This window comes from Haliaeetus albicilla, chromosome 12, assembly GCF_947461875.1.
Source record: "Haliaeetus albicilla chromosome 12, bHalAlb1.1, whole genome shotgun sequence".
NCBI lineage: Eukaryota > Metazoa > Chordata > Aves > Accipitriformes > Accipitridae > Haliaeetus > Haliaeetus albicilla.
Genome location: NC_091494.1, coordinates 34,928,567 through 34,956,424, shown reverse-complemented (window position 1 = coordinate 34,956,424; position 27,858 = coordinate 34,928,567). Strand labels below are relative to the sequence as shown.

At 46.1% G+C, this 27,858-nt stretch overlaps 1 protein-coding gene across 5 annotated transcripts; it reads right to left on the bottom strand.

The window, feature by feature from the left end:
- PRPSAP1 (phosphoribosyl pyrophosphate synthetase associated protein 1) lies at window positions 1–27,858 on the bottom strand. Of its 5 annotated transcripts, XM_069799003.1 has the most exons (12): window positions 27,522–27,590; window positions 27,068–27,089; window positions 26,824–26,935; window positions 17,414–17,466; window positions 15,722–15,788; window positions 11,214–11,386; window positions 10,666–10,781; window positions 9,549–9,604; window positions 8,877–9,022; window positions 2,637–2,707; window positions 1,792–1,938; window positions 1–1,118 (listed from the first exon to the last, which is right to left on the bottom strand). In XM_069799003.1, the coding sequence occupies exons 1-12, from the start codon at window positions 27,573–27,575 to the stop codon at window positions 960–962; spliced, it is 1,176 nt and encodes a 391-aa protein (XP_069655104.1). In that variant the 5' UTR covers window positions 27,576–27,590; the 3' UTR covers window positions 1–959. The 5 variants fall into 5 exon arrangements, with proteins under 5 accessions (XP_069655104.1, XP_069655105.1, XP_069655102.1 ...); XM_069799004.1 differs by lacking the exons at window positions 27,068–27,089; window positions 27,522–27,590 and adding an exon at window positions 27,687–27,858; XM_069799001.1 differs by lacking the exon at window positions 27,068–27,089 and having other exon boundaries at window positions 27,522–27,651.

The window sequence follows — 27,858 nt, the reverse complement described above, 5'->3', positions numbered from 1 at the left end:
TGAAAAATCCTATGCTTTTTATTGCAGGTTCAGTGTTAGTGTTTTGGAGAGCACAGTTGCATTAGAGGCAGATATTGTTCCAACTCCCCTTCCCCACAAGACTCTGCCACAACTCATCAGACCCAGGCAACTCCAGAAATTGTGCCTGGTTTTGCAGTGCAGACAAGTGTTCAAGTGAGGACCTAGACCCTCATGTGCCTTGCCACTGAAGAACAATAATGATCCAAGGCTCACAAAATGAAAAGGCCAGCACATTAACTAGCACCCCTTGCCCTGCTGGGAGACACATGTAAGCTTGTTCCCAGCGCCCTGACACAAGGATGCGAGCAGCCCTGCAAATGGATTGCCCTAAGCTGCCCTTTCTGGATGTTACGCTAACTTAGTTTTGATGAAAGTCCCTGCTATGCTGTGCAAGAAATGAGAGGCCACTGATTTGGCAAGGAGCTGCTCTGCTGATCAGCTCTGCCAGCAGCAAGCTGTCCTGCCCAGCTGCCTGAATGAAGCACTCCCTTCTGCGCTCTCAGGCGAGTCACAATCAGAAACAGAAACCCAAATGCTGTCTCCTCTTGCCGCCCACATGCAGCAATGAGCAGTCTCTATTCCCTTGTCATAAGCTGACAGCTACTTCTTTTTTGCTTTTCTTCCCCCCCCTATAGGGCAAAAGATAACACACTAAAAAAAATATAAAAAATTAAAGGAACTTAAAAATTCAACACCACCTCATTTCTCGATCTCTCTTAATTAAGATGTAAACCTCCCCATTGCCAGTGGCCTCTTCTATTCACCTGTAAAGTGCTGGTCAGGTTGATTTTTCTCTATTAGATCTCATGGCTCAAGACCCTGAAAACCTTCATGCTCCTACAAGAATAAACAGTTGTGTTATGCCTATAATTTATGGTATTGCCTTTTCATGCATATTTCCGTCTCTTGTGGAAGCCAGGACAGGGGCAGCGCCAGGTCTAGTCATCAACAGTGATGTTGCGAAAGAGATAGGCCATGGACTCGCCATTGTGGATTCGTCGGATGGCTTCAGAGAGAATCAAACTGATATCCACAGTCTTTATCTTGGGGCACTGCAGCTTCTGTACCTCGTGAGGAACTGTGTTGGTTACTACCACCTATGGAGTGCCAGAAAGAAAAGACCATTAGCTGTGCCGCTGATACATTCATTCTCACTGAAGAGCTGGTTAACTCCACGAGTGGTGTGTACCTGCAGTTTCACAGTTCAGGGGGAGAAATCCTTGTATGTCAGAAAAAAAGACTGAAATAAATGGTCTCCTCCATGTGACAGTCAATCTGTTGAAGGGACTGGCATAACCAGCACTCTACAACAGCCACCTACACACAGGCTGACATGTCCATTTAGATTGCAGGACCTAACATGTTTGTTACTAAGGGCAAGGTTTGAAATCTTATCCCCTTAATGTACCCAACAGCCCATCATCAGCTGGGGGAGAGGGACAGGTAGAAGGTCTGCACAGTTAGAAAGCAGTAACATGCACCCAGCTGCGGTAAGGGAAGTGTCCAGGCAGGGATGACTAATATCTGTGCATCACGGAGAAAACATACACAGAGAAGCAGATCTGATCTGAACAAGTATTAATCACACATGCTTTTTTTTTTTTTTTTTTTCAGTGAAGAACCAGCTGACTGAGAGCATCTGATGAAACCAGTCATTTCAGTGATGAACTATGTGGCAGGGGAAGAATATCAGTTTATGGTTTTTGGTGTCTTAAATCAACCCAGCCACCAGAGCCAGCCCTTCCTCCTGAGTCCAGAAAGCGGACGCACCTCATCGATAGAGGATTCCTCTATGAGACGGGGGGCATCTGCTGACAGGAGTCCATGAGTAGCCATCACAAAAATCTTGTAGGCTCCACGCTCTTTCAGGATCTCTGCAGCAGCTACAAAGCTTTCCACATCATCGATGATGTCATCCTGAGGAGAAACAGAAATAACATCAAAACCAGAAGTTTACCATGCCTGCAGGGCAGGAGTGGATCTGCAAGGTACTGCAGCTTTGGTCATGCACACAGCCGAAAAAAATAATCCCTGGCTGCTTCAGCTACTGTTGAGATGCAAGGACAGTCATGTGCACGACTTAAATCTGTGAACGCCATTTCCCTAATTTACAGACCCTTTTGCTAGTGTGCAGAACAAATATTGTGTCTTGGAAACAAATTAGTCCCTGCATGTGCACACACACAAAGAGAGCTTATCGTCAGCAAGGTATTTTTTTTCATGGTGATAGTAGCTGCATGTTGATTACTTACATTGCAGCATGGCACAATTAGTATGAGAAGCTCAGCAAGTTTTTTTTGGTTGGTTGGTTGGGGTTTTTTTAAACACTTCAGGAGATTTCTCTGCGTGTCCTGGATTTGTTGAGTATTTGTAGACATCTGACATTTGCAGATTCAAGGGCGCAAGGAGATTTCAGGGCTTAAAGCATTGAAGTACGAAGGGTTTTCAACAGAAAGCCAATATAACCAAAGCTACCAGCAAAACTGGAGAAAACAGCAGTAACAATCATGTTCCTACCCCTACACCAGCAGTCCCTCCTACCCTCTGGGATAAAGCAGCTCAAGAAAAGATACTGGGAGGAATCCACACCCCCCTCCACTCCATCACACTCATACCACAATGATGGCAATTCTTCCTCCAACGTCTCCAACCACAGTTATTGGCGGTTTCTCCTTGGCCATCATCACTAAAGAAGAAGAAAAAAAGCCAAGGTCAGTTAGCCTTGAGTCAAACCACCACAGCTCCACCACACAAGAGGCCCAGCCCTTAACTGCATCTTATATTGGTGCACAGAGTCATGTGCTTTACATTACCCTGACACCCACCTAAGTGGGTAACCACTGGTTTAACCATCGTTTTCCTCCTTAAATGAATAGCACTGCTGCATAAAGATGAAACTCTCAGTTTCTGTGGGGACCTCATACTGACCTCAGAGATAGTAAGCAAATTCAAATATCTAACCGACCTCTGTGCAAGGAGAGCTACAAAGCAGCACCTAGTTTATAGGAAATATTTGTGACTCTCTGTGCTCCAAGACAGGACTCAAAAAAAGGGGTGTCTCAGGATTGAGAACAACAAATGGGCTTCTCCGAGCAACACCTCTCAAAGGGCATATGCTTTACAAGGTGCAACTTTTCACCTGTTGGACTCGCTAATTCATCTGAAGGATTTGAGGTTCGCACTGCAGCTTGCTTTCTCTCCTATCACCAAACACACAAGGCTCTTTCAGAGGGCATAAGGACCTTAATAATACCTGCTCAGGCAAAGAAAGCTTAAGGAAGTTTGCAGAAGCAAATTTGCTGATTTTTTTCTTTTTTTTTTTTTTTTTTTTTTAAAGTGGATGAATGAAAAGAGCAGGACAAAATCCAGTTCCAACTCAGTTCTACAAGCTCAGTGCAACCAGGAATTGGAAGCAAAAGAATACATCAATGAGCTGTGCTATCTGACACATGGTAAAGAGATGTACTGGGAAATAAGGTTCCACTCCCTCCTGACTATTTTTGCACTGACATGGTTCATGCAAAAACTGCATGTGTAACAGGCTTTATCCTTTATTATCCTGAAGAACTTCCAGCGGCAATATAAAAAAAACAACAGAGATATGAACTAGGATGCATTGAGTGTGTCCAGATGTAACACAGTCTTCAGACTCGCACCAAACAGCAGTTAGCCTCTGATATGGGCCAGGGACTTGCTGTCCATAAGCCGAACCTCTCACTTGCCAGAGGGTGCTGGTTTATACAGTGAATGCAGTACAAAAACTTGCAGCACAAAAAGGACACAATGGTTGGCATGCACGTGCCATTAGGTGAAAATCTGGGCTGATCTAACTACTGAAGCAAAGAGGAACATCCAGCATTTTGTAACACTTACCTGGCCCACCTGCACCCCCCCCACCCCGATTTTATGCTCTCTAAGGGGAGTGCAGCAGTGTCCTACTGAGGCACTTTGTAACCCTCCTCTTTGTAAGCTCAGGTCTTGCCAGGATTCAGCCACGAAGGCTTCTCAAGTGCTGAGGAGTTTTGGACACCCTAGATAGCAAGATTTTTCTCCTTTAAGATAACCTACTTCAATATAACACTTGAGCAGCAGGAGAACACAAGCCATTGCCCATCAAAAAGCCTGTCTGAATACTGATTTCTGCCCTCCTGGGTCAAAAAAGTCCTACTCGAAACTCCCCATCCTGCACAGCAGGCTGATCCACTACTATTCCCACAACTCATCAGTGCTTGGGAATGCTCAGAGTGCAAGCACAGCTGGGTGAGTGAGTCAGACTGAGGGAAGCAATGAAAGCAATTACAAGGACCAGTACTCTGAAGATTCATATGTAGAGCTGTTCTTCATATACACGACCTACTCCACAGACTGGTTTTCTGTAAGCATACCAAAACTGTATAAAAGGTGTCCAATAGTTCTATTTTGACCAAAGTTACATTACTCATTGCTAGGTTTTTGCAGTCACAGCTACCTTGGACTTAAAGAGTTAATTGCTCTTTGGAGCACAGATTCCCCAGTCTCCCTTGCATTGTTATTTCTGAGTCTCCTATCAAATGCAAAGTCACATCTAAATCCTGAAGGGAAAATATTCGTATGAGAAGAAAGAGTATGTGTAATAAACTAAGATTAAGCGTCACAAGAGATAAGCAGACCATAAATTTCAATTACAGGCACCACATACCTGCTTAGATTAGTTATTAAGTTTATTATCTAGTTCGGACAGTAACAAAACTCCTGGTGGGAGCTGTGAAATACCAAAAGGATTACATCTGGCTGCCATCTCATCCTTTATGTGCATCCACGAAACAAATGGTGAACAGGCCTAGGGAGCTGAAATTCAGCACTATTTTACTCACAAACACATGAAGTTTCAGCAAATCAGTATCCTTCTATTCCATAAAGGAAGCAGACACATTCCTTGCTATGCTTAAAGGCTAACACAGCAGCTAGCAACATTAGCAGTGCTTTGCATCTCTTTGTCTGTTTTTAAGTGCTGTATTTCAATTTTGTTTTATTTTTAAAGTATGGTAGGCAACATGTCGACCTACCCGGATCCTAAAGAGATGTTGTCACTTTTTCTTGTTCAATTTTCTCTGCAAAGAAAAGAAAAAAATTGCAAGCCAAAGATCTACCCACAACCACATCAAATCTCAAGAGAACTACTCCAATGTGATGAGAGCTTATGCAAGGGTTACTGTGGACAGTTTCTTTTTCTTCAAAATCTTTGGACGTATCAAGATATGCAAGTCAGAACTGCTACGAGAAGGTGGCTTGAAAAATGATTCAAATAATAAAGAACATTTTCCTCCCAGACACAAAACCTCTATTTGTATGTAGACAAAAGAGGGCAACAGAAGTAAGCCACAGCTGTACTTCTGCCTGGCGTAACCCCTTGGATTATGTAGTTTAGGTTAGAAGAGTTGCTGTTTTTTTTCTGGAGAGTCAAAAAAAGATACTTGTGGTATCTGTAGCTTCTGGGGGAAAAAATAAAAGAGAAAAAACCAAATCAACCAACATTTTTATAAAACAAGTATATCAAAGAACACTGAGGGGTGGTGGGGAAATAAGTTCATCAGCCAAACACACTAACCTGCACTTTCATTCTGATGCAAGTAATATATGCCAAAGTACCACAAATTAAAGGCGAGATTATCACTGGCATGAAGAAACAGCATTCCCAGGTGCATAAACCTGTTGCTTTAATTAAGCGGTGAAAAATGGGTTAAGAAATGCTAAAACAAATTCTGTTTGGAGCTGACAGTGTGCATTGAAGTGATAATCACCAAGAAAAACAGCGCTGCATTTCAACAGTCTATGAGCAAAAGGCTGCTCAAGAACAAACTGTTTTGTGAAGAGATAGACCTGGAAGGACAGATAATGTCCCTGTGCGCAGCCTAAACACAGAAAAGACATGGGGGTAGGGAAGCCGGAGCAGACCTATGGTCACTCCAGTTTTTCACCCAAACTCTCTTCCTTCATGGCAGTTTGCCAGGCTCTGGGTCTGAAGCAGACCATTAGCTTTCTATATAAAGTACTGAATTTCAGAGCCACTGAAATGATTTAACAGATGGTGCTCCACTACTTTTCTTGAGAACAAGGAAACATGCAAAGAGTCCACATACATTTGTTAAAGCACAGCCCCAAGCCAGCTGCAAGCTTTGAGACACAAAGAGCACACAATCAAAGAAAATAACGTCAGAGCGACATCCTGTCTCAAAGGCTCTGATTTCTGGGTTTTGAGTGACGTGAGCTGTTGCTGTAGCTTTAGTGCAGCACTTTAAGAACTGCAGTTGGAAGCACCTTTGGCATTTTTCTGTTATGGCTCCATAAGACACCAAATCGGAGTATCACATCAAGCTACACTCTCAGGACAATAAATAAGCCATTACGCTGCATAACACTCGTTAATTAAAGGCACATAATCTCTACTAGAATAGGAGAAAAGGTGCATGCCAGGACGCAAGAGCCCAGCCAACTCACTAGGAAGCTCATCAAGAATGGCATAAAGCATAAGTCATTGCTGTAGGGCTCTGGAGCTGCTCCCAGACATGGGTTTTGCCTCTCTTCTGGCTCTAACACAACTGCCGGGGACCCTGAACTGCACAGTCTAGAGAGGGAGGATAGGACGCTCCACACCGATCTGGTTGTAGCCCACAGCAGGATGCTCCAGTTAGTCTCAGCCACCCTCCAGGAGTACCCCTATCTTCTAACTGCCCAGACCCAGGTTTGTGGTAGCTGAGCCAGGCAGACCTGAAGACTGTTTCAACAACTGGAGATTTTTCTGGCCAATGTTGGGTGAGCAGCATGTGTCCTACCTTTCACAAACAACAATACAGGGACATAGCTGAATGCTGCTTCCTTCTGCCATCAGACCTTACACCCTTACACCACCTGGATTGCTGGTGATGGTACACATGGCAGGAGGAGCTGATCAAGGGTTTTGTTTGATGTGCCACTTGAGGAGGGAAGACACTTTTCAAATCACTGAATTGGACAAGAAAGGAAGCATAGCAGAGAGGGTAAGTACAGAGACTCACAGCATTGCCATCCCTAACCCTAGCTCCATTTTCACCTCTGTTTGACAGAGCGCAGCTCCCTAGCAGAGGCTGCAACACAAGAAGGATGCACTAGAAGCTTAGAGACTGCTTTACCTCAGTATTCTGCACCTTCAGAGCGAGCTCAGCGAGCTCAAAACCAGGTATCTATCAGATTAGAAAACTGGAGAGAAAAGCAACTTTCTACTGAGAGTTTTGGACAAGTTTGTCCCATAATCCACCCCACATGTCGCAAACAGACAGCTACCAAACCACAGCTTGATTGTTTTACATTTGTGCTTTAGGTGTGCAAGAATGTAAGGTCATTAGTCAAGTGCTGAGTTTCTGCAGGAGACAAAACAAGAAAGTGGTGATACACAGCAAATTAGTTTGTGTTTGGATAGCTGAGGACTGAAAACAATTTTCCACTGGAATCAGAACTAAACTGGACAAGGGCACATTTCTGTATGAGCTACCATTTACAGGGCTCTCCTGCAGCACAAGCTCCCACAGTTGAGCTTCCTTAAAGTAACATAGTTGGAAATAAAAATACAGTCACATCAATGTCCTGGTAACAGACAAATGTCAGCTAGTGATATTTTGGAGGACAGCATCCTCTTCAGAGTAGGAAGGGAAGGAAAAGGCCAAAAGTAACCACACAAATGCCTGTTTTGTTGGAAGGGAATGAAAAAATCCCCTTGTCAGAAGGGGGACAATCAAGATGAAGTCCCAAACCTCATTGCCAAACCCTACCTGTCCCCCCAAGGACCAAGAGGAGTTCCACCAGCAACATAAGCATTGTTTAACTGATTCTATTATAATGAGCGATGACTGGGGTAATGTAAAATGCCTGCAGTCTTACTTGCCACCCCTCCACAACCTGCCCACAATCTGGTTGGATGTTCTCCCTAAACTTCAAAAGACAAGAGGAGAGGCTTATCAGTAGCCCTAGCCACTGCTGGTATAATGAAGTTTGGCTGCATGATGGATAGCTCCTTATCACATACAGCAGCATGCATCCTTTCCCACAGTCACTTCTCAGCCACATTCACTGCACTCAATTTCTGTCCTACCACCATCTACCTAGAAAGCTAAAATCCTCCCAAGAGGGAGCTGGATTTTGATTGTACTGTTGTTACTTGACTGCTGCTGTTGCAGGAATACAAGCAATCCTAAGAGGACAGCATTTCCCAGAACACAGGTTTCCTCCTTTTTCCTTTGCTTTGTGCTCCCAAATCAGCAGCTTATCAATTGATGGCAAGAGCACAGGAAGCAGCTCAGCAATGCTCTCGGAGAACCTATTCACCCCAGCCACACAAACCTCAAAACCTTGTCAAAACAGACACCAGACCATGATCACCTGGCTGCCAAGATGAAGAAAGAAAATTTCCAGCAGTAACAATGGCTGCAGCAGGAGGGGAAGACAACGGCCAGCCCTCCCCTCCATGTTGGAGACAGCAGTCTGTCTCAGTGGCTGTTCCTATGTTAGTTACACTTCCGCATTTCTTTCCTGTTTCATTAGCTCAACGCATTTCGTTGCTGAGCACTGTAAAAGCATCACCTTTATCAGAGGTTTGTCAGTCTGACACCATTGAGTGGGCACAGCCAAGGACAACAATACTGATGCTCTGCATGGCCAGAAAGAGTTAAATAAAAACCTTCCCTTGTATTTTCTCCTACAACTTGGTGATACCAACCTTTGCATGAGAAAAATTCCACTGGTCCAACTGCCATTAGGTTGGTTATACTTACACAGCTAAACCAACAGCAATTTCCCACCAAACTTTTTTTTGCCCAAAGGTAAGCAGAGAAGCTTAATCTTACACGGCAGCTCCAGACCAGGATGCACAGTTGCATTTTTGACCATCGGAGGGGAGTGACGTCCATCATCCATGTCCTGCTCTGTACACTGAGCCTCTCCATGTATCACTGCTAGTCCCAGCCGTAGTCTCTCAGCGTAAGACTGAGCCCTGCAGAACAACCACAGCACGTCAGGAAGATACTGGGCTGATGCAACTTCATAGCCCAGGCCTCTCCCAGACCAACAGGGTAAGCAAAGGCTGCACCTCTCTGGCTGTTCCCCAGCAAGAAACTTCACTGGAGTCAACTTTTCATTCCTCCTTAATATCCCAAAGTCCAGTCTACCCCTTGACTTTACCACAGGGGGTCTCCTGGCATTCCCCCTTATGCTAAATGCTTTCTGAGATGGTCAGGCACTGCTGAAACTCATGCAGCAAGTCTGATCCTGGCCCCAGGTGAACCACCTAGCTCTGCAGCAGCAGAGACCTCCAGAGTTTACTCCCACAGGGATGAGATGGCAAAAGTCAGCTGCCCTTCCGCACCACTACAGATGTCCCTCCCGTTCCCAGCCACAAAGGACTTATGGACCAGAATGCTGATCCATTTGTGACCCTCCCATATTTTTCCTGGTGTGTTTCCCATCAGCCCAGATCTTTTCCAAGTTACTTTTAACCAGCTAGTAAAGCATCCGTTTACCTTTTAGCTGCATCAGGAGATTTGGCTACAATAACTGCATTTCTGTAATCTGGAATCTGGATGTGATAAAAAGTTATTTAAGTAAAGACCTTCTGGCTAGCGAGTAACTGATATGACACATGGCTGAACAATCACACCCACTCTCCTTCTCCAGACCCAAATCTTCATTCTGTGGCAAGAAACTAGAGAGGCAACTGCACTCATTTTCAACATCAGTATTTGTGTATTCTGCCCCAAATGCAACACAAATAAGTTTAGTACAGGCAATAGTGCAGGCCCTACTCTGCACAAGACTGCAGCTCTGTGCCTCCTTCCCTGCTGATGCCCACAAGTTACGGCCTGGTCTGCAGTACTGAGCTCAGCTGTCCAAGACACAGGGCACCGCACACAGCACAGGGAAGGAAGGGGAAGGTGTAGTGATGGGCCCTGGGGACCAGAGGTATCAAACCCTGGCTCCCACCAGCATGTGGAGCGCCAGTGCCCATGCAGAGCAGGTGTTGGTCTTATGTTCAAAATGGGCAAAGGTGGGAATGTTTACTCTGTTTAACCTATGCTATACAGACCAGCTGCAGCTACCTCTGTCTGCAGGGGAAGGTCTGAACCCAGGGCCTGCTCTCCCTGCATAGGGAAGCCTTGCTCTCAGCATGTGGGCATAAGTCATCATCTTTTGCACATAGAAAATAAAATCTCCATGCCCTGCCCCCAGCCCTGCCGTGCTCAGCATTCCTACACTCAGCCCAAGACAAAGTCTATCAATAATTCAGAGCAGTCAGACATCCACCACAGAACAAAGGGCAAGGGGAGACAGTTTAACAGGATTTCAAAGGTAATTAGAGGCAAGAGCATAAATAGCATCTCTCAAATGGCACTAACTCTACAGAAAGCAAGCCCATCTTCTGCTTATGGTGAAGAGTTCAATTTCTATCCAGGTACAATCATACAATACAACATTTTCCCACTTTCCTAAGAAACATGCAATAGGTACCCCCTAAGAATTCATTAACAGAACAATTCACCTAGCCTGACAACACCACCTCTGCATCAGCAGAGGCCCAATGCTGCTATCACATTAAGATGAGTTAAGACATTGATATATCTACAACTAGAGTAACCTCACTTCTTCCTGTATATACTGAAGCAAGAAAGGGGATGCTCTCAGGTTGTCTACTGGGAAGCTGAAGAAGCCTTGGATTTCCTTTTGATGAAGGTCCATAGTGATAATGTGTGTTAAACCTACAGGAAAAAAAAAAAAAAACAATTCATTGAGATGACTCCCACATGGCTGGAGTTCCTCAAATATCTCCATTTTCCAGACTATTTTAGCTATTACTCAGACTACTATGCCATGTGATAAAATAAGCATAAACAGGTTAATGCAAAAAGTTCCAAAGACATAATGAGAAACAGGCATGCAGTAAGTCACAGCACTAGGCTGACACTGTATTTCGATATGACACTTCTAGGCCACTTCCCCAGGTGCAAGTTACAAAGAAATAAAATTGAGCTGAAGAAAATTAATTCCCCCAAAGTGGCTCAAGGGCTCAGCAGCATGTCCCCACATCAAACGGGAAAAGAACGGAAGGACAGACGCCCTCTGGGATGCCCAGCAGCTGGATACACTGCAGCGTCCAAGCCTGCCATGCTGCTGGTCCCTGCAACACTCACCTGCCTTGGCGAGCATCGAAGCCAGCAGCTTGCAGACTATAGAGCCCCTCTTCCTCATTTTGCTCTGTTTGCTGTAGGGGAAGTAAGGGATGACCCCAATGATGTTCCTGGCACAGGAAGTCTTCAGTGCATATGCCATTATCAGCAGCTCCATGACAGCAGTATTCACATCTCTAGGAGATTTGAAAACCATTACAAATATTAGTAGGTGTTTTCCAAACCAACTCATTTTTCTTTTATACCCATACCTCTCCTCACCAAACTTCCAAGCAGATAATGCTACATCTTATGCTAATGTATGCAAGACCCAGATTGTAATCATATAGCTCCTTCCGTCATGCCACAGCACATTACAATCAACTGTTACATGTACAGGACACGACTCTAGCACTCAAGAGCTGTGGACTGGAATTTGATTTTGTACTCTAACATGAGGTGTACGATAATTTCACTCCATTGTCACAATAAAAAAAGGCATTTTTTTCATTTATGTTGGAACAAATGTCACTTCATACAGTATATTTTGAAATAAAATAGTCTTTTAAAGAAGCAGCACACATGCAGCCAATACAACTTCATCCACGCTGGATTTATTAGGGTATTTTTATTTTTAACAATGTAAGGTAGGTTATTTTTTCTGCCTTAAGAAATACTGCATTCTGGAGCAGTACAAAGTCCAGACACATCACTTTGGTGGTGGTTAGCATCTCCGTGCTATCTAGCTTATCTAGAGGCGGAAGGAACGACAGCACAGTAAATGCTAAATGACTGTTTCTTGAAAAAAAACAAAAAAGCAACATAGGCCGAACATGTCTGTAGACCACAGCAAGGAATACGTGTAAAACTCCATTTTCAGTTAGCGTTACCATGATGACTGGCATGGCCCAGCAGGAGTGCATTAATCTGCATTTTAATTCATTTTGGGAAGGGGAAAAAAAAGCCAAGCCCTTTTAGTTCCTTAAAACCAACTCCAAGAGACACTGTCTGCACCATCACAAACTGACTTGAGACTATTTGGGAACTGAAGAGCATGCATGTCAGAGAAGACAGAGGGACAGGCAATCCTCCTACAATGCAGACACCCTTGCTTGGGGGTTTTCAGCATGGACAGCCTCAAATGACACACCACTTCCCCAGACTGGTCCCCAGGAGAGCAACACTGGCTGTGGCTCAGCTGAAGAGCGCATGGTGAGAGAGCAGTGGCTGACCAGGCCATCCTTCCACACAGCAGCAGAGGAATAAACAGCAAGGAGCAGCTCAAAGCTCTGCAGAGCTTTTTGGATGTTACCCAGACATTGCTCAAGGACCCGTTTTCCTCCTGACCACCAGGGACGGCTTCCCCAAGAGCTCAGAGATACCATTTACTGAGCCTCCGTCTGTGTGACCCGTGACAAACCTCTAACCATTTCCATTTCTCCATTGCTCCCCCTTCCTTCGGAAACTAACCTCCATTTGTGCCTCTTCATTTGTGAGCACTCTGGGTCTCTGTTCTCCCGCTGGCCCCGCCAGCCCTTGTGCACAATGCCGTTGACACACAAGAAAGCTTTGTTAGCTCTGAAGCACCCAGCCAAGAATTACATAAAACATAGCCCCCTGCCACATAGGACAACGAGCAAACAAAGAACTGTTTCTTCCCTTTGGTGTTTTAGCTGTGCCAGTGGGGCCGCAGGAGGAGAAAAAGATGCTACTATCAGTGTTGTATAAAAAAAAAGTAGCCAATTTTAAGCCTATTTAAAGCTCGTCCCAGAAATTCAATATTTTCCACCATTATCTTTCAAATTACCCTTTTAAAAAAAATATATATTCACATGGAAAGCAGACAGAGAACAAGACTGCTCCTGGGAGAAAGGGTTACCACTGATTTCAAAAGGCATCAGCAGTCCTGGTACTGCTGTGCGGCACTGGTAGCCATATCGATGGAGAAATTACTCAAGGAGGAGCACCTCTCTCAATATTCAAGCAGGACCCCACACTGGACTCCGGGAAGCTCCTGCAGACCAGCTGGCACAGGCACTAGGCAGAGGCAGATGCGTCTGTTCCTCCAGCAGGGCCCAGGGCAAGTGGGCTGCAGGGGCTCATCGAGGCGAGAAGCACCCTCCTGGATGCTTTGTGCTGAGCCAGCTGTCACACTGATCCGCTCTTCTGCAAGGGGCACTGATCCCAACCAAGAGCCCAGCTCAGGGTGGGGACTAAGTGGGGGAGATAACATCTGCAGTGGAACCCCAGCCACAGCATCTCAAAATGGGTCAGGAGAGCATTCCAGTCTCCTTGCTGCCCTTCCCACCTCCTGCCTTGAAGCTGTGCTCACAGTTACTGCTGGAAAGCCTGAGCCAAGACCGCACACAGGGACTGTCAGCTCATTACCAGGACATTTAGAGCCAGCTCAGCTATCTCCCACACTCTACTTACCACACACCCCTCTCCAGCAGCCTGGAACCTCCCTCACTGTTCCCCATCCCCACCTGAGCCATCCCTGGAGATCCCTGTTCTCAGGGCTGAGCAAATGGCTTATGTGAAGCTGCCAACCGACTTTGCAACAACCAGCACCAACACTCAGCACTAAAAGACTCCTTCCGCTTTTAGTGTATCACTAAACCACCAAATCTTTCAGTTTTCCACAGTCTAAACATGAGCTATTTGGTTTTCCCTCATACAAATGCTAGTCCACACACCAACAGTCTTGGATGGTATCTGTCTTTGTAACTTTTTTAGTTCTGCTACATGCTTTTTGGACAGGGAGCTTGTATCAAATATTCAGGTCTTTCTGTTTTCTCTTTGTGCATTTAAGATGCAGACTGTGAATTCACACTGCAGCAAAACAAGGTTGTTTCTCTCTCTACTCCTTTCCTACCAAGTCCTAATATTTTGTTTGCTTTTCAAACCGCTACTGAGTGCGGAAGTCCTATTCTTAGATTCTTCAACACAGTTGTTTTTACTCTCCTGAAAAGCTGCCTGAAACCCACTGCAAAATTGAGATGCCCTTGAACCTGTCCTCTCAAGCAATGCAGCAAGGCACAGCTGGATCTCAAGAATAAAAGACGACCTGGCTGCACAACAGTGGCTCCTCACCTGGAGGGCCTTCAACATTTTGGCTAAAAAGGACCCACCCATTTCTTGGTCCACAGCACTGAATTCGGTTTATGGAAAAACAAGGGTATCAACATGTTAAAAGCAGAGGAGATTTTTCCCTCCCAAAACTACTGCTGTCCCTAATGGTCTGAGTTATCTCTCTCTGAACACCTTATCTGTTTCATGTTTACACAGCTCTCAGTTACAGTTATTTCAGAGAACTCTCTCACAAGGGACAGGAGAATGGCACTATTCACTTTAAACATAATCTTCCATCAGTGGATTTTGATCTTGCAGAGATTTAGTTGCTCCCTGAGGGACGAAACACTTGGAGCATCTCTCTGGAGAGAGATGAGCTCTAGGAAGATGTCTCAGCCTGCAAGAGGAACTCCTGAAGTGATCGAGCTGATCTAGTAGTCCTACTGATTTCTTTAACAACAGGCCAAGCACTACAAAGAGGAAATGAACCTGAATTCTCACTGGGCTCTATTTCTTTGGCAAGCAAGGAAAAATTCTGTTTCAAGGGTATTCTGCTACCTGCTTGAGCTCTGGTACTTACTAGTTCTTGTGATCTCCAAAATCTGAGCAGAATTTGGCAACTTGGAAAAAGCTATCAGAGCAGCAATATCCTTGTTTTGCTAATCATGCAAAAGGCATCCTATCAATACCTCATCTCTGAGAACAGCACCTCGCCTACTCATAGGTGGTCATTTTACAGTTATCATTTGTATGTAGGCTCCCTTCCCACCATACCAGTGTTATCTCACTACACTCTTCCTCAGTCAGCAAGCCACAAGATTCCTGGGGTTAGCAGCTGGTTTTATAGCCCCCTGGTTACTTGCAGCATTTCTTTTTCCTCTTACTCCAAGGCTAGAACAACCCAAAATAAAAACCAAAAAGGCCCACTTAAGAAAAGGCCCAACAGAATTAAGAACTGTAAGAGTACAGGAGGGAAGCTACAGGCTTCTACCTGAGCTCTTTCACACCACTACAGCAAAAGGGGAAGGGTAATCCAGTCTGTAATGGAAGCTATAGCTGCTGTTTGTTGCTGGCTCTGCTGCTCGGTAATTGGAAGACAGAGGATACTACACATCCTAAAATGGATATGCCAGTCAGAAATCACCAAGCAACTGTGCCTGCAAGGACACCACACACAGACCAGGGATGTATCACTTGAAGCCGTCAGTCATACTTGTTCTTGCCTCAAGTGACACACTTAAGCTATTTGATGGGAAGCTTCTCAGTTTGCTGCGGCGCAAGCGATCCTCTGGGAATTTTAACAGCTTAACACTATGTGGTGTCTTAAAACGTAAATCAAAGCAATGACAACACTATAAAGAGACCGTGCTGGCTAACGGTGAGCAAACCTATCGAATGATCTGCTGAACCAGAAATTCAAAGCATATCACAGCTGTAAAACTAAGCCACAAGTCCCTTACCTGGGGATTGTCTGTATAATGAAGATATCCTGTCCACGGACAGATTCTTTTATTTCAACTCTTGTTTCTGAAGAGGATTGAAAACACAGTCAGTTTTGTTTCCAAACATCAGATTTACAGTGATAACATGCCATGTTTTAGCAGCAACTTTGCCCACTGGTCAGGGCAGATGAGGACTTGCTCCTTTGCCCTTCAGTGCACGTGGTCCTGGGAAGTAAAGAGCTGGCATGACATACCAGTGAGTTAGTTGTGTTTACAGTGCAAAACCAGGCTGAATAGCTGTTCTCTTACATATAGAAGACAATTACCTAACTCTCAATGAGGGACCCTTTTCACTTCTCCATGCTGAGTTCTGGAATCTGTCAATACTGCATTCATTAGTGAACAATGAACCACCCCAAGCAGAACAACATTTAGTACTTACCAAGAAGGTAACCATGAAGGTAACCATAGGGTCAGCTACATACCTGCTAGATAGCCCAAGGTAACACCAGCAGCACAGAGTTCAGAGGGAGAACTCCCCAATTTCACTATCAAGGTCAAGACATTTCAACACTGACATGAGCTGGAAACTTGGGTCTCTGCTGAACACAATTGCTAGGGTCTGAGACTCAAATGCGAAAGCCGAGACCCGAAGCAGCTCTGCAAAGCCAAAGCAACGACACCAGGTTTCCCGAGGTGCCTGTCTTCGTCACTCGTTTCCCACACAGTCGTAAACTAGAGGGCAGGGATAAGCAAAAGGCGAGAAATATCTACCCAGCTACCAAATTCAAAGTATAATTGCCTGGGCACTGGCAGTAACCTTAAGGGAATCTGCTGAAAGCAGACTGATTTGCTGTGCAGTGATGAAGAATGACTTCAGACCTTATACCAAGCAACCTGATTTAAAACTAACACCAAAGGGCTGTGAGCTCTCACTTGCGCGAATGCAACAGCCAACCCAACCATAACCATATGCAGCCAAGGCAGCTTACCCACCACATGGCCCACTTCAGCTGTAAAAGCGGTAGTGCTAGCAAAAACCCTAATGCTGACCCAGCGCCGTTTCCATCCCTTCCTCTCACCCATATCAACTCTCTGGTTCTAGTCTCTTGCAAATAAGGTAACTGTCTTGAAATAGTAAATGACTCTTAGCCACTGAACTCTGTTAACCAATATCCTTGTGTTTTAGCCCAGCATCTGAAAATGGACACTTGCTACACTTAAAGAGATGAAAGCAAGCTCCAAGAGGCACGCTCCCCAGCACAGCCCTGAATGTGCCCTCTTTAAAGCAAGAGGACAGGTCCTTGCTAGGGCACCTGTAAACTGCCTGTGGCAGGGGAGGGCTGGAAGAAGGGGATAATTCAAAAGTTTTCAAGGCAGACTCTTAGAAAGCAGGCCATTACTTTTAAACCTGGGAGATGTTTTGCTAAGCACAAGAGCGTGCAAGATCTTGTAGCAGCTAACACCCGAGGTAGGATTCTCCTTTAGATGAGAGTTAGCTGATGGGCAGACAAATGAGGTAACAGGGGAAAACAAGGAACGTGTTTAATTACTTTGTCCAAGGTCAGACATGGAGGTTTAGCACTGCCTGGAGCAGCAGTGATGTCACAGATGAATCACTGCACTTATTAGTCAGGTTTGGCTGATGGAGTTATCCAGTATTTCTAAGACTACCTCAGAACAGCTGCAAACAGTAAAGATTTCTCTCACCTCCATTGGTTTCCTGGTATACCACAGATTTCCCCAGCTCAGCACCGAGACGCCTGGAGAGAAAAAAGGAAATTAAAAATGGAGGAACCCAGCAGTTCATGATCCAAAGCAGAGACTGGACCAAATATTGCACACCAATAAAATACAGCATTGCCTAACAGGGAGCCAAGCCGCCAAGCGCTCCCCTTCCCCATGGGTCTCCTTTCCTCTGACGTCCCTGGGGAGGGCTCTGCAGCATGCTGCTCTGCAGCAGGTCAATGCCATACTCAACAAGCCAATCCTTGCATGACTGACCAGAGGCTGTGCCTCCTGGTGGCAAAGGACATCTTGCTAGCCTATGCAATGCCACCAATGATCTGTTGTGGAACTAAACATCAATGATTTACTCAGACTTGATTAATGGCAACTGAGTCACTTTTTTTGACTCCCACATCTTTGTCTCCCCTCCCCCCGCCCCACCCCCAAACCTTCCTTCTGAAATAACTCAACTGATTGAAGAGATTTTATCTTCAAAAAAAGTTTTTTGATTTTTTCAAATTACTCCTTCCTCTTTTCAAACGTCAAACCTACAACATTCATCACAACACAGATTACAGTCACCCACCCCCCCTTTTTTTTCTTTTAAATTTCTTACTTATATAAGAAAGATTAATTTTTAACAGCATTTTAAAAGGCTCCAAAAGGCAGACTATTCCCTCAGGTGACACTTCTGTATTTAACTGTACCGACAAGTAATCCATTAGTAAGTACTTAGAGGCACATGTCCTCTAACCTTGAGCCTCAGCCAAGAGACCCTGCACCAGTTTGGGATAGGTGTGTTGCCGCAACTCAGCTGGCTAGACCACAGGGCCAGTCCCTCCCCTCTTCTAGGGTCTGCTCAGTGGCCATGCCCACACACTGGATTAGGAAACATTTTATGTCTACAAAATACTTTTGTTCAATGCATTGCTTACAGCTGTAGTTTCCTGTCTGCGCATATACTGTATTTACCTGGACACATGCCAAAATTACGCAAATTGGGACTAACCCTAAATAAAGAGCCCACATCTGTCACTGGCTTTCGCCTAGTCTATGTCCTTCAGCAGTCAGTCTCTCCCCATCTCCTTAGCCACAGACTCAGCCTTGTACTTCAACTGTCACAAAGATTTGTTTTTTCAGAAGTCAATGAGTGAGACAGCCCAACACTGGCATGCTGCTGGCCCACCAGCAACTGCTGGACTCAGCTATGAGCCCATGAGCTGGAGGTCTCAGCTAGAAGCTCCCTGGAAAGCATGCCTGGGACACCTGCGATAACAGATACTCGAATGCGACACGATATATTTACTTAGCTGGCTACAAAGCACGTATTTGGCACAGATGTGTTCCCGATCGTGTGTCTGGCAACATGTTTTGCCATGGCTGGGGTTGGTGAGTAAACTCCTGCAACGAAAATCATACACACTTGGTTGTAACCAGCCTGGCTTGGGTATCGACTGCAGCATCACCCAGGCACCGTGCAGCCCAGAGCAGGCAAGCCACCCAAATCTCTAATTCAGCTTCTCTCATCAGCCCCGCTAGGTTAAAACCTGCAGCTACAATACAAAGGCATCCTCAGTACCTTCAGTATCTTCAAAAAGGAGCTGGCAGCTGGTCAAGCAAAGGCATGCCCAGGCACCCCAGGGATGGATGCACAGTAAAAGTGAATTTTGCAGATGGGATGCATCAAGCTCTTACTGTCCACTGGGATCCTGCTGCCTTTCTGGATGACAGGCATTTGCAACCTGTAAGCTTTGGCCTAATCACTGCCAAGGCATCCAAGCTGAAAAAAGCTCAAGAATCACACACACACAAAACAAACCTGTGTGTGTGGGAAACGTTTAATGACTCACAGTTGTTCCTCCACAACTGCACAGCAAGTCTTGCAAGCTCCCTTTGGAGGCACGTGCGCCCTGACTTCACTGCAGACAGCACGTTCCTACCTCACTACTGGAAAAAAACTCCATTAACAAGACTGCACAAGTTCCCTTGGTCAACCCTGCATCTCATGGCAGGAAGGAAAGCTTCCAAACCAGTCCAGCCAGACATATTGCAGCATAACACCCCTTGAAGGTGACACTCTCAATGCTAAGTAGTGGCAGACAAACACAGAGGAGGTTTGTGACACTCTGCGAGGATGTAGCTGGCAAGAGGAAATCAGAGCCCAGTGCTCCCCTATTCAGATCGTACAGCAGCAATGCAGTTTCCATGCTGCTGAAAAAAGAAATCGGAAAGGCAAGTTTGCTCCCCAAAAGAGGGACAATAAACAGCTCAGCTTGTCAAACCTGGGTGCAGAGAGCAGCAAAGACAGTAAGCAGCTGCCAACTTAAAGGAACGAGTGTTAGTAGATTGCTCTGGTCAGACAATAAATCCAATCTCTGCTCCAACTGTTGATGGTAAGTAAACAAGAGGGGCGGCAATGGGAACGGTACAAGATAAAACCGCCCATAAAAGTCATACATCAACCCCACCTGCAGCGCTCAGCAGTCCTGTGAGCTGCAGGCATAGCAGATGGACCGACAGGCAGCTCCACCAAAGCAGTTCAGGTATGTTTACCCAAGGGGCACACCTTCCACTAAATCCCTTTCTGAAGGCTTTGCATAAGCCAAGACTTAATAGAATCATAGAATCATTTAGGTTGGAAAAGACCTTCAAGATCATCGAGTCATCATCATCCGTGCCCACTAAACCACGTTATGGAGTACCCGATCTATGCGGGGTACTTCAGCCAGTGAAGGAGTCTGATAAAACCATGATTTAGTCTAGGCTGTTAAAGAGGGCACTTCTCGTGCAGCTCCTGTTGTAAAACACTGAATTCTGCAGGACTCGTGTTCAAAGAAGATTTGCACCAAAGTCAAGGGCAGAGCACGGCCTTAGCTACCACACAGCCTGGGAGCAACCATTTGTAACAGAGTTCAAAGATAAATTCCCTCTTCCTGTCACCCCTCCCTTTTTCCCCTTCATCCCCAGCTCTTTTCTCTCTGAATCCTCTCCACGCAAAAGCTCCCAATCAATTGTTGCTTTAGGCAATAGAGGAATTAAACTGACAGCAAGAACTCTGTTTGCATTGGGTTTCAGGACTAGCAACATAACCATATGAACAGGGGCTATCGCAATACTGGATCACTTGTCTGCAGACACAGGCAGATCTACACTACGAAAGTAAAGGCTGCCACTACAGGTAACCCAGAGCACATGCTCCTGCAGAGAGATACCGCTTCTTCTGGCAAAAATAATACCTTACGTCTTGTAGCTAAGTCACATCTCCAAGCAAAATGAGCTCCATCGACAAAAGGCCTGCTGTGTGGTGCAGTATTTGGCTATGGGCCAGTGGGGGGGTGTGTGTGTGTGTGTGCAGCTTTTACGGATACTGAGGTATTTAAGACTGGAGAACGGTCAGGCTAATTTTTACAGTGTTTGCAGAAATCTCAGTTGTTAACCAGTGCCAAGCAGACATCAGAGCACAAGTTCACTTCCGGAAGCTCCTTTCTCCATCCAAGAGAGACAGAAACTCAGTTTGGCATTTTTGTTTTTAAAAGCAGGAGTCTTCAGAACTAGGATCTGTTAAAAAAAACTATGGGCATACAGTCCTGCCAAGCTCAGTGCAGAGGACTGGGCACAGCAGGACCAAGGTATTACTACTCCAAGCTGCTCCCAGCTTTTAAAGTTTTTAATGCCATCTCAGTGTAAGCTTTCCCTGTGTGACCACCCACTGCTCCTGATGGGGAAAGCCCTGCTTCTCGCTCTGCTCTGCCATCCTCGAACCAGCTCTGTCACTAAACTGACTCCTCAGAGACCTCAGAGCATCTAAGAGAAAAATTCTCTTCATGGCTTTAAAAATCCTACTCAGAGCAACTGGCCAGTAAAAATTTATATTGATCTGCAATAGCTCTCTCTGTAAACATTGCGAGGAAAGATGATCTAACTTTCCGCAGTCTCAACACATGCCAAGAGGATATTAAGCTGTAGATACAAGAGTGTTTATAAAATCCATCTCAAATTCACAGCCTAAACGTGAACAGCTCAGAAGTCACCTACAGTTTAACGAGGAAGTGACACACTGCAGTATTTTAGGAAATACCATGAGGTCATTTTAGACTGTACTTTAAAATGCTCCTCTGAAGACTGTCAAAAACCACTGTACCAGGTTCTTGAGACAAAGGACAGTCAGTTAAGAGACTTGATGTTTAGCTGAATCAAAATTCAAGAGGCAGGTTCACTTGCAGTATTTCAAGCCATCAAAGCATGTACTGCTAGGAAGGGCTCTCAGCCTGGGCTGGGCTGCACTTCCCTCTCCCACTCTGTGACAAGCACCTGAAAGACATTTGTGAAGTTAACTCTGAAGAAAGCTTCCAGCCAGCTTACAGTGCAAACACTGAATTTGAAGAGAAACTGGCACACAGACGAAGCCCTTGACTATGATACGATTTTATTTTAGCATTACCCTCTTCATTACAAACACTTTCACTGGTCTCAGCTCTGCAAATACCTGACTCTTCCCACATCTACAGACTTCACAAACTACTGCAGACTCCAAAAGGAGCTGGCACTAACAGCAGAGGATATGCTCCGTGCTTGGCCATGGCCAAAGCAAGCCATGGCCTGACTTTGAATTGCTTTTCAAACTTAAGCAAATCTTTAAATAAAGATCAGTCAACCAGTCCAGCTAGCACAGTGGCAGTTCTATGGTTTACTTCTAATCTCCCGCTACAAGAACAAGCCAGGGAAGGGAAAGGAAACAGCACCTTCCTGGATACAGGGCAATCTGTTCAGATATCCTTATAACTATCTGAGCTCTCCTTTACCTCTCTCCATCCACCCAGCACAACTGGATACTTGAAGAACAGTCCCTACTGCTCATTTGCCACTTGTACCCAGAGCCATCCAGCACTTGCATTACTTATTCCAGCCATGCCAAAAGCCATGCAGCTGAACTACCAGCAAACACCACGTGGATTTTCCTCTAGTCCTACCAGCCTGCTCCTCATGAAGGACCTTCCTCTAAACCTGGCACTGGCCAGCACAGAAAGCTACCACGCAAAGCCAATCTGCTCAGCCACATTTCATGCCCCATCTAAGCTGCACGGAAAAACTCAAAGCCCAACTGCTCCATGCTCACCCTACACCAGCACCATCCCCTGCTTGTAACCCTCTCCAACCACACTACTTTTTAGCTGGTTATTCTTCTCCCTTTCCAAAATCCTTTGATGCAGTTTCACCCTGTAGTACCTGTTAGCCTCCTGCCACGGTGCTACATCTTCTGAGATGGAAAAGAGTTGGTGCCACCTCCTCTCCTCCCACAGCACCACACAAGAGCTCTTTCCAGAAAGCAAGAACAGGGTTTGGAGATAAGGGAGAGCAGCATCACAAGGTTACTGTGATCTGACTCCCCTGTGCCATCCTCTCACATGCTGGCAAGATGACCGAATGAGGAAGACTGACATTACTCTTTCTCCATCCCATCAGAAATTCTCCTTCAGCTGAGGTCCTGCTAACAAACTGTCTCTTCCAAAAGCATGGCTCACCTCCCGCTCATTCACAAAAACCACCACCCTGGTTTTAGTGTTGTGTACTCAGCTCCCTATGACCCGAGATCAGAACACAAGTCTCAGTCTTTTCCTCATTACTCCACGTTGTTTAAGCTCACGGCATTGCTTTTCTCTTTAGATCATCAGCATTTTTCACGCTGCAATCCAAATGAATCTCTAGAATACTCACATCCACAGTCTGCAATGAGTTTACAATAGTACCACGTCCCACATAACAGAGACCTGCAGGAGCACTGGAGAGGCATTAGCAAGCTTCAATCAACAATCCCCTCCAATCCAAACACACGAGCAAGGAATGGAATGTAATATTTGTACCCTCTGTGCCAAACACTGCAGTAGGATGGAGATCCAAATGCATCTGTTGGACTCTGGAGATTAAAAAGACTTGCTAGACCTCCCTCCCCCCAGCAGCACACAAGGCCCATTAGGGATCAGCACTGGTCACAGAAATGATCTTTCTTCCCTGCAAATGCAGCTTGTAATCAGGTGCCAAGCGTCCTAATTACAGCAGGAGTTTTCTTTCCATCTGGGAAAGAATTTAAAAAAAAAAAAATCCCTCTCAATTTGTAAGATACAAGTAAACATATGGTTTTATTTATATTTCGGTGGTCCTAAATCTAAGGAGCATCTTTATTATTTAAAGTTTCACAGGGTATTTGGTTCTCATAAGCCAGCACCATCTCCTCTCCCTGGCAGACACTAACATAAACAAAAGCTCCGAAAAGTCAAAGTGAAAGTTAGACTCATCCTATAACCAGACAAGAATACATAATGGGAAATTGTAAAGATCGGAAGAGTGCCAGAATGCCACGCTCAGAACTTGAATCAAAAGCAACTCTGGAAGTTTTGCATTAAATTAAGTGAGGAGATTGAACAGCTTTCTGATGTCTGGTTTATGTCACACTGCTCCTCCCGAGGCTTGAGATTTTAAAAAAGGATAAACCAGGACTCCTCAAGTATTGATTTTAACATCATACCTACAGGTAAAGATGGACAAGTGTCTGAGGGGGCCCTACTCCTAATATTGTGTGTTGTTTTAAAGTTCTTTTACTACTTATACTAAAGGTCATAAAAAAACTTTAAAAAGAACGCACAATATTAGAGGACAGACTCACCCTTATAAGACTGCTCCAACTCTATTAAAAGGTGCAACTGACCTCCCCAGCAAAGTACAGGCTGGGATGTGACACAGTAGGAAAGCCAGCAGGCACGCATCTTTTGCAACCTGAAAAAACAAGGGATGTATTACAAACGTGTTGAAACAGCCCCTGAGCTCCTAAGGGAAGTCAGTGCAAAACCACCTCAGAAGATGCTGAAAATATCTTTTGGGTTTTTCTGGAGACATTTTACTGTGGACAAATCTGTGCTATTAACAGTTCCAGATTTTGCACCCCCTTCCAACAAAACCTCATCTGCGTATAACGCTTTACACCTTTCCATTTCAGAGTGGTCACTACTCCCCATTTTACAGACAGTAAAGCTACGTGTCCTTAAGTCTCAGTTTAAGCAGTAGCTGTGTATCACACTGTTGTGCTCATACCACCACCAGAGCATCCAACTTCCTCACTGACGTTAGAGCCAAGGCAAAAAGCCCACATCACCTCTATTAAAAGTTTACTTCACGAATGTCGTGGTTTAACCCCAGCCAGCAACTAAGCACCACGCAGCCGCTCACTCACTCCCCCCCATCCAGTGGGATGGGGGAGAAAATCAGGAAAAGAAGTAAAACTCCTGGGTTGAGATAAGAACGGTTTAATAGAACAGAAAAGAAGAAACTAATAATGATAATGATAACACTAATAAAATGACAACAGTAGTAATAAAAGGATTGAAATGTACAAATGATGCGCAGGGCAATTGCTCACCACCCGCCGACCGACACCCAGCCAGTCCCCGAGCAGCGAATCCCTGCCCCCCACTTCCCAGTTCCTAAACTAGATGGGACGTCCCATGGTATGGAATACGCTGTTGGCCAGTTTGGGTCAGGTGCCCTGGCTGGGCATGAGAAGCTGAAAAATCCTTGACTATAGTCTAAACACTACTGAGCAACAACTGAAAACATCAGTGTTATCAACATTCTTCACATACTGAACTCAAAACATAGCACTGTACCAGCTACTAGGAAGACAGTTAACTCTATCCCAGCTGAAACCAGGACAACGAAGAACAGCCGGGAGGTCAACTCTCTGGATCCTTCTGTCATTCACCCTCAGAGCACCACTGGGAACCCTGCAGAGGGTTACAGCAGCACGTCACACAGCCAGCTGTGTGCGCCATGGCCTGGGGAAGCCTCCTCCATGTCTCTTCTCATTACCTCTTTAAAAAAAGAGTGAGTTATTTTTAAGACAATGAGCAGAGAATAAAGATTGCCCGTTTGCTCTTTCAGTCCTGAGAACTTGGAGCTCGTCCCCAGGGGACTTCTGTTCTGTGTTGACGCAACAGGACAAGCCGTGTAAAACCATGTCCCATCTGTTGCAGCAAAGCTTATTTTTTATATACAGAGAGACTTTATTTGCAGAGTTGTATCAGTGAAGGGAAAGTGATGCGGAACTAACCAAATATAGCAAAAATAAATGAACCAAAAAAAAGCTTTCCACTCCCAAACACAAGGATTTCCGTGTCCACCTCACACCCAAAGAAGTCCATCACTATTATCCAACATGCATCCCATCAACACCAGCCAAACAGCCAAGTCAGCTTCGTGGAGATAATCTGTGCTAAGGATTGAACACACTGTTTATTAAGCTAGCTGGACAAACAGCAAAATGTTCTTGCAGTTTAAGGTGGCAGCACACCTATATTTAGTAATGTTTCCAATTTAAGCATGCCCCTGGAGAGAGGACAGGCCAGCAGCTGCCTAAGGGGTAGCAATGATGCTATCTGCTGCGACAGGCAAACAAGCACTGAGCCCCCTTGATTTTGGGAGCAGCTTCATATGAACTGTAGCTGAGAAGCAGCAGAAAGGAAACTCAAATCCTGCTTTAGGATGGCAGCTCCCCAATATACAGATGCCTGTCTCAGAAAAGCCCCTTCAGCTGGGAGCGCCCTGATTTGAACCAAACTAATTCAAAACAAAAGATCAAGTGTCAGGGTAAACTCAGTGCTCCTCTGTGCAGCAAGAGCCCCATTTTGGAGCCAGCTGTTACACACCTCCTTCAGCAGGACCCAGCACATCCATCCCTGCAAAGTCAAGGTCAAACTCTGCCCAAATCGATAGGCTGAAAAAAAAAGGGAGGGGGGCACACTTCTATCCCTAAACTAAACTCTCTTTTGTTAGCATGTGCCACCCATCTCTCCTACCCCACCAAAATGCAGATTCACTAATCCACTTTGGTTAGTGCAACTGTTGGTGTTGCACCGAGGTCTGTACAGGCAACGCTCCCCAAGCCATGAAAGTGTTGAGCACGTAAGGTCGCCGGCCCGGCCCCACGAAAAACAGTGGAGAAAGTTTTGAGCATCTCCCAAACCAGTTAAAACACTTTCTGAGGTTTGTTCAGCCAAGTTTCACCTTCTCTATCCCCAAAAGTAACAGCCTCTGCTGCAGCCTGGCCTTTCCAGCGTTGAAATGGATGTCAGAGACGCAAGAGGCAGAAAGCAGCAGGTCCATTTTCGTCGCTGGGTCAAATTGAGTTATCGGGAGGAATGAACCAGCGCCAAGGAAGAGAAGGGCATAGCTGCTGAACACTCCTGGTGCAAAACCTCCAGAGCAAAGGTGCTCGCAGCAGACACCTTTGGCTTGGGAAGGCGGGACGACGCCAAAAGCCTCTCCAGCCACTTTGAAGAAAGCCTTCCTGCACAGAGGAGCTCTGCGCGGGGGGAAAGGAACTTGAAAGAGAGGGAACTTACTCTGTGATCCGCTTCGCCAGCTCGGTGCAGGCTGCCGTGGAGTTGGCCGAGAAGACCCGGTAGCCACTTCTGGCTGCGTTCATCGCCAAAGAGTCATGCAACCCCCGTGGAGCTCGAAAGTGAGAAAAAACAGATTTATAAGGCAACAACAGCTTCCGTGGCATCCTTTTCTTCCTCTCTGCCGCGATCACCGCCCCTTAAGGGGTGGGGAGGAGGAGGAGGAGGAGGGGAGCCCTTCCACTACCTACAGTCTTGCTGGTCCACTCCTGTGGCAAAGTATAAAAGGGGGGTAAAAAATATTACTATTAAAATAAAATAGAGCAACAGCAGCTTTGGGGGGTGGGGGGGAGCAGAGTGCTGCCTGCAGAGCAACCGCCGCTCCCCAGGAGCCAGGCCTCGGGTAACCCCAACCCAAACCCGCCCCACGCTCACCCAGAGGCACCAGGGGAGGGAATACCCCCCAAAATGGGGGTGAGGGGGTGTTAGCAAGACAGACAGGGGTTCCCGTGGCTGGGGGAGTTGGGGGTAAGCTGAGGGGAGCGCGGGAAGGTTGGAAGGGGCGGGGGGGCGGGGGGCTAAGGGGTTTCCCTGTGAGGCAGCAAGGCTGGAGGGGAGTCCCTGCAGCGGAGTAGGGGGTCCCTGTGGTGGGGGTGAGGGTCCCTAGGAGGCCGGAGAAGGTCGCTCCCCGCTCCCCTCACCCAGCCGAGCCAGCTCCGCCTCCCGCCTAGAGCGCCGCTCCCCTCGGCGGCCATCTTCTCCGTAGGGAGAGACCGCCCCCGCTGCCATCTTAGGTGAGGGCACAGCGGCCGCGCTCTCTCCCAGCGGCAAAGAGGTATCAGCTACTGCCCGAGCAGCGCCGGTACCTGAGGAGGAAGCGTGAGAACGACGTAAACTCCCCCTCCTCGGCGAGGGCTGCACCGCCCGCTTCCCGGGTGCGGTTGACAGGGCGGCCGCCTCCCCCTTCTGCCCGGCGGTGCGAGGCGAGACCTCAATGCGGCGGCTTCACTGCCCGCGCCTAAGATGGCGGCCGCCCGG

Excerpts from the sequence above, each read along its gene's own strand:
- PRPSAP1 (XM_069799001.1), bottom strand. The coding sequence starts at position 27,609 with ATGGCAGCGGGGGCGGTCTCTCCCTACGGAGAAGATGGCCGCCGAGGG. Across the intron at positions 26,936-27,521 it reads GGCGGAGCTGGCTCGGCTGG|CTCCACGGGGGTTGCATGAC; the intron begins GTGAGGGGAGCG and ends CTCACTTTCGAG. Across the intron at positions 17,467-26,823 it reads CTGGCGAAGCGGATCACAGA|GCGTCTCGGTGCTGAGCTGG; the intron begins GTAAGTTCCCTC and ends TTTTCTCTCCAG.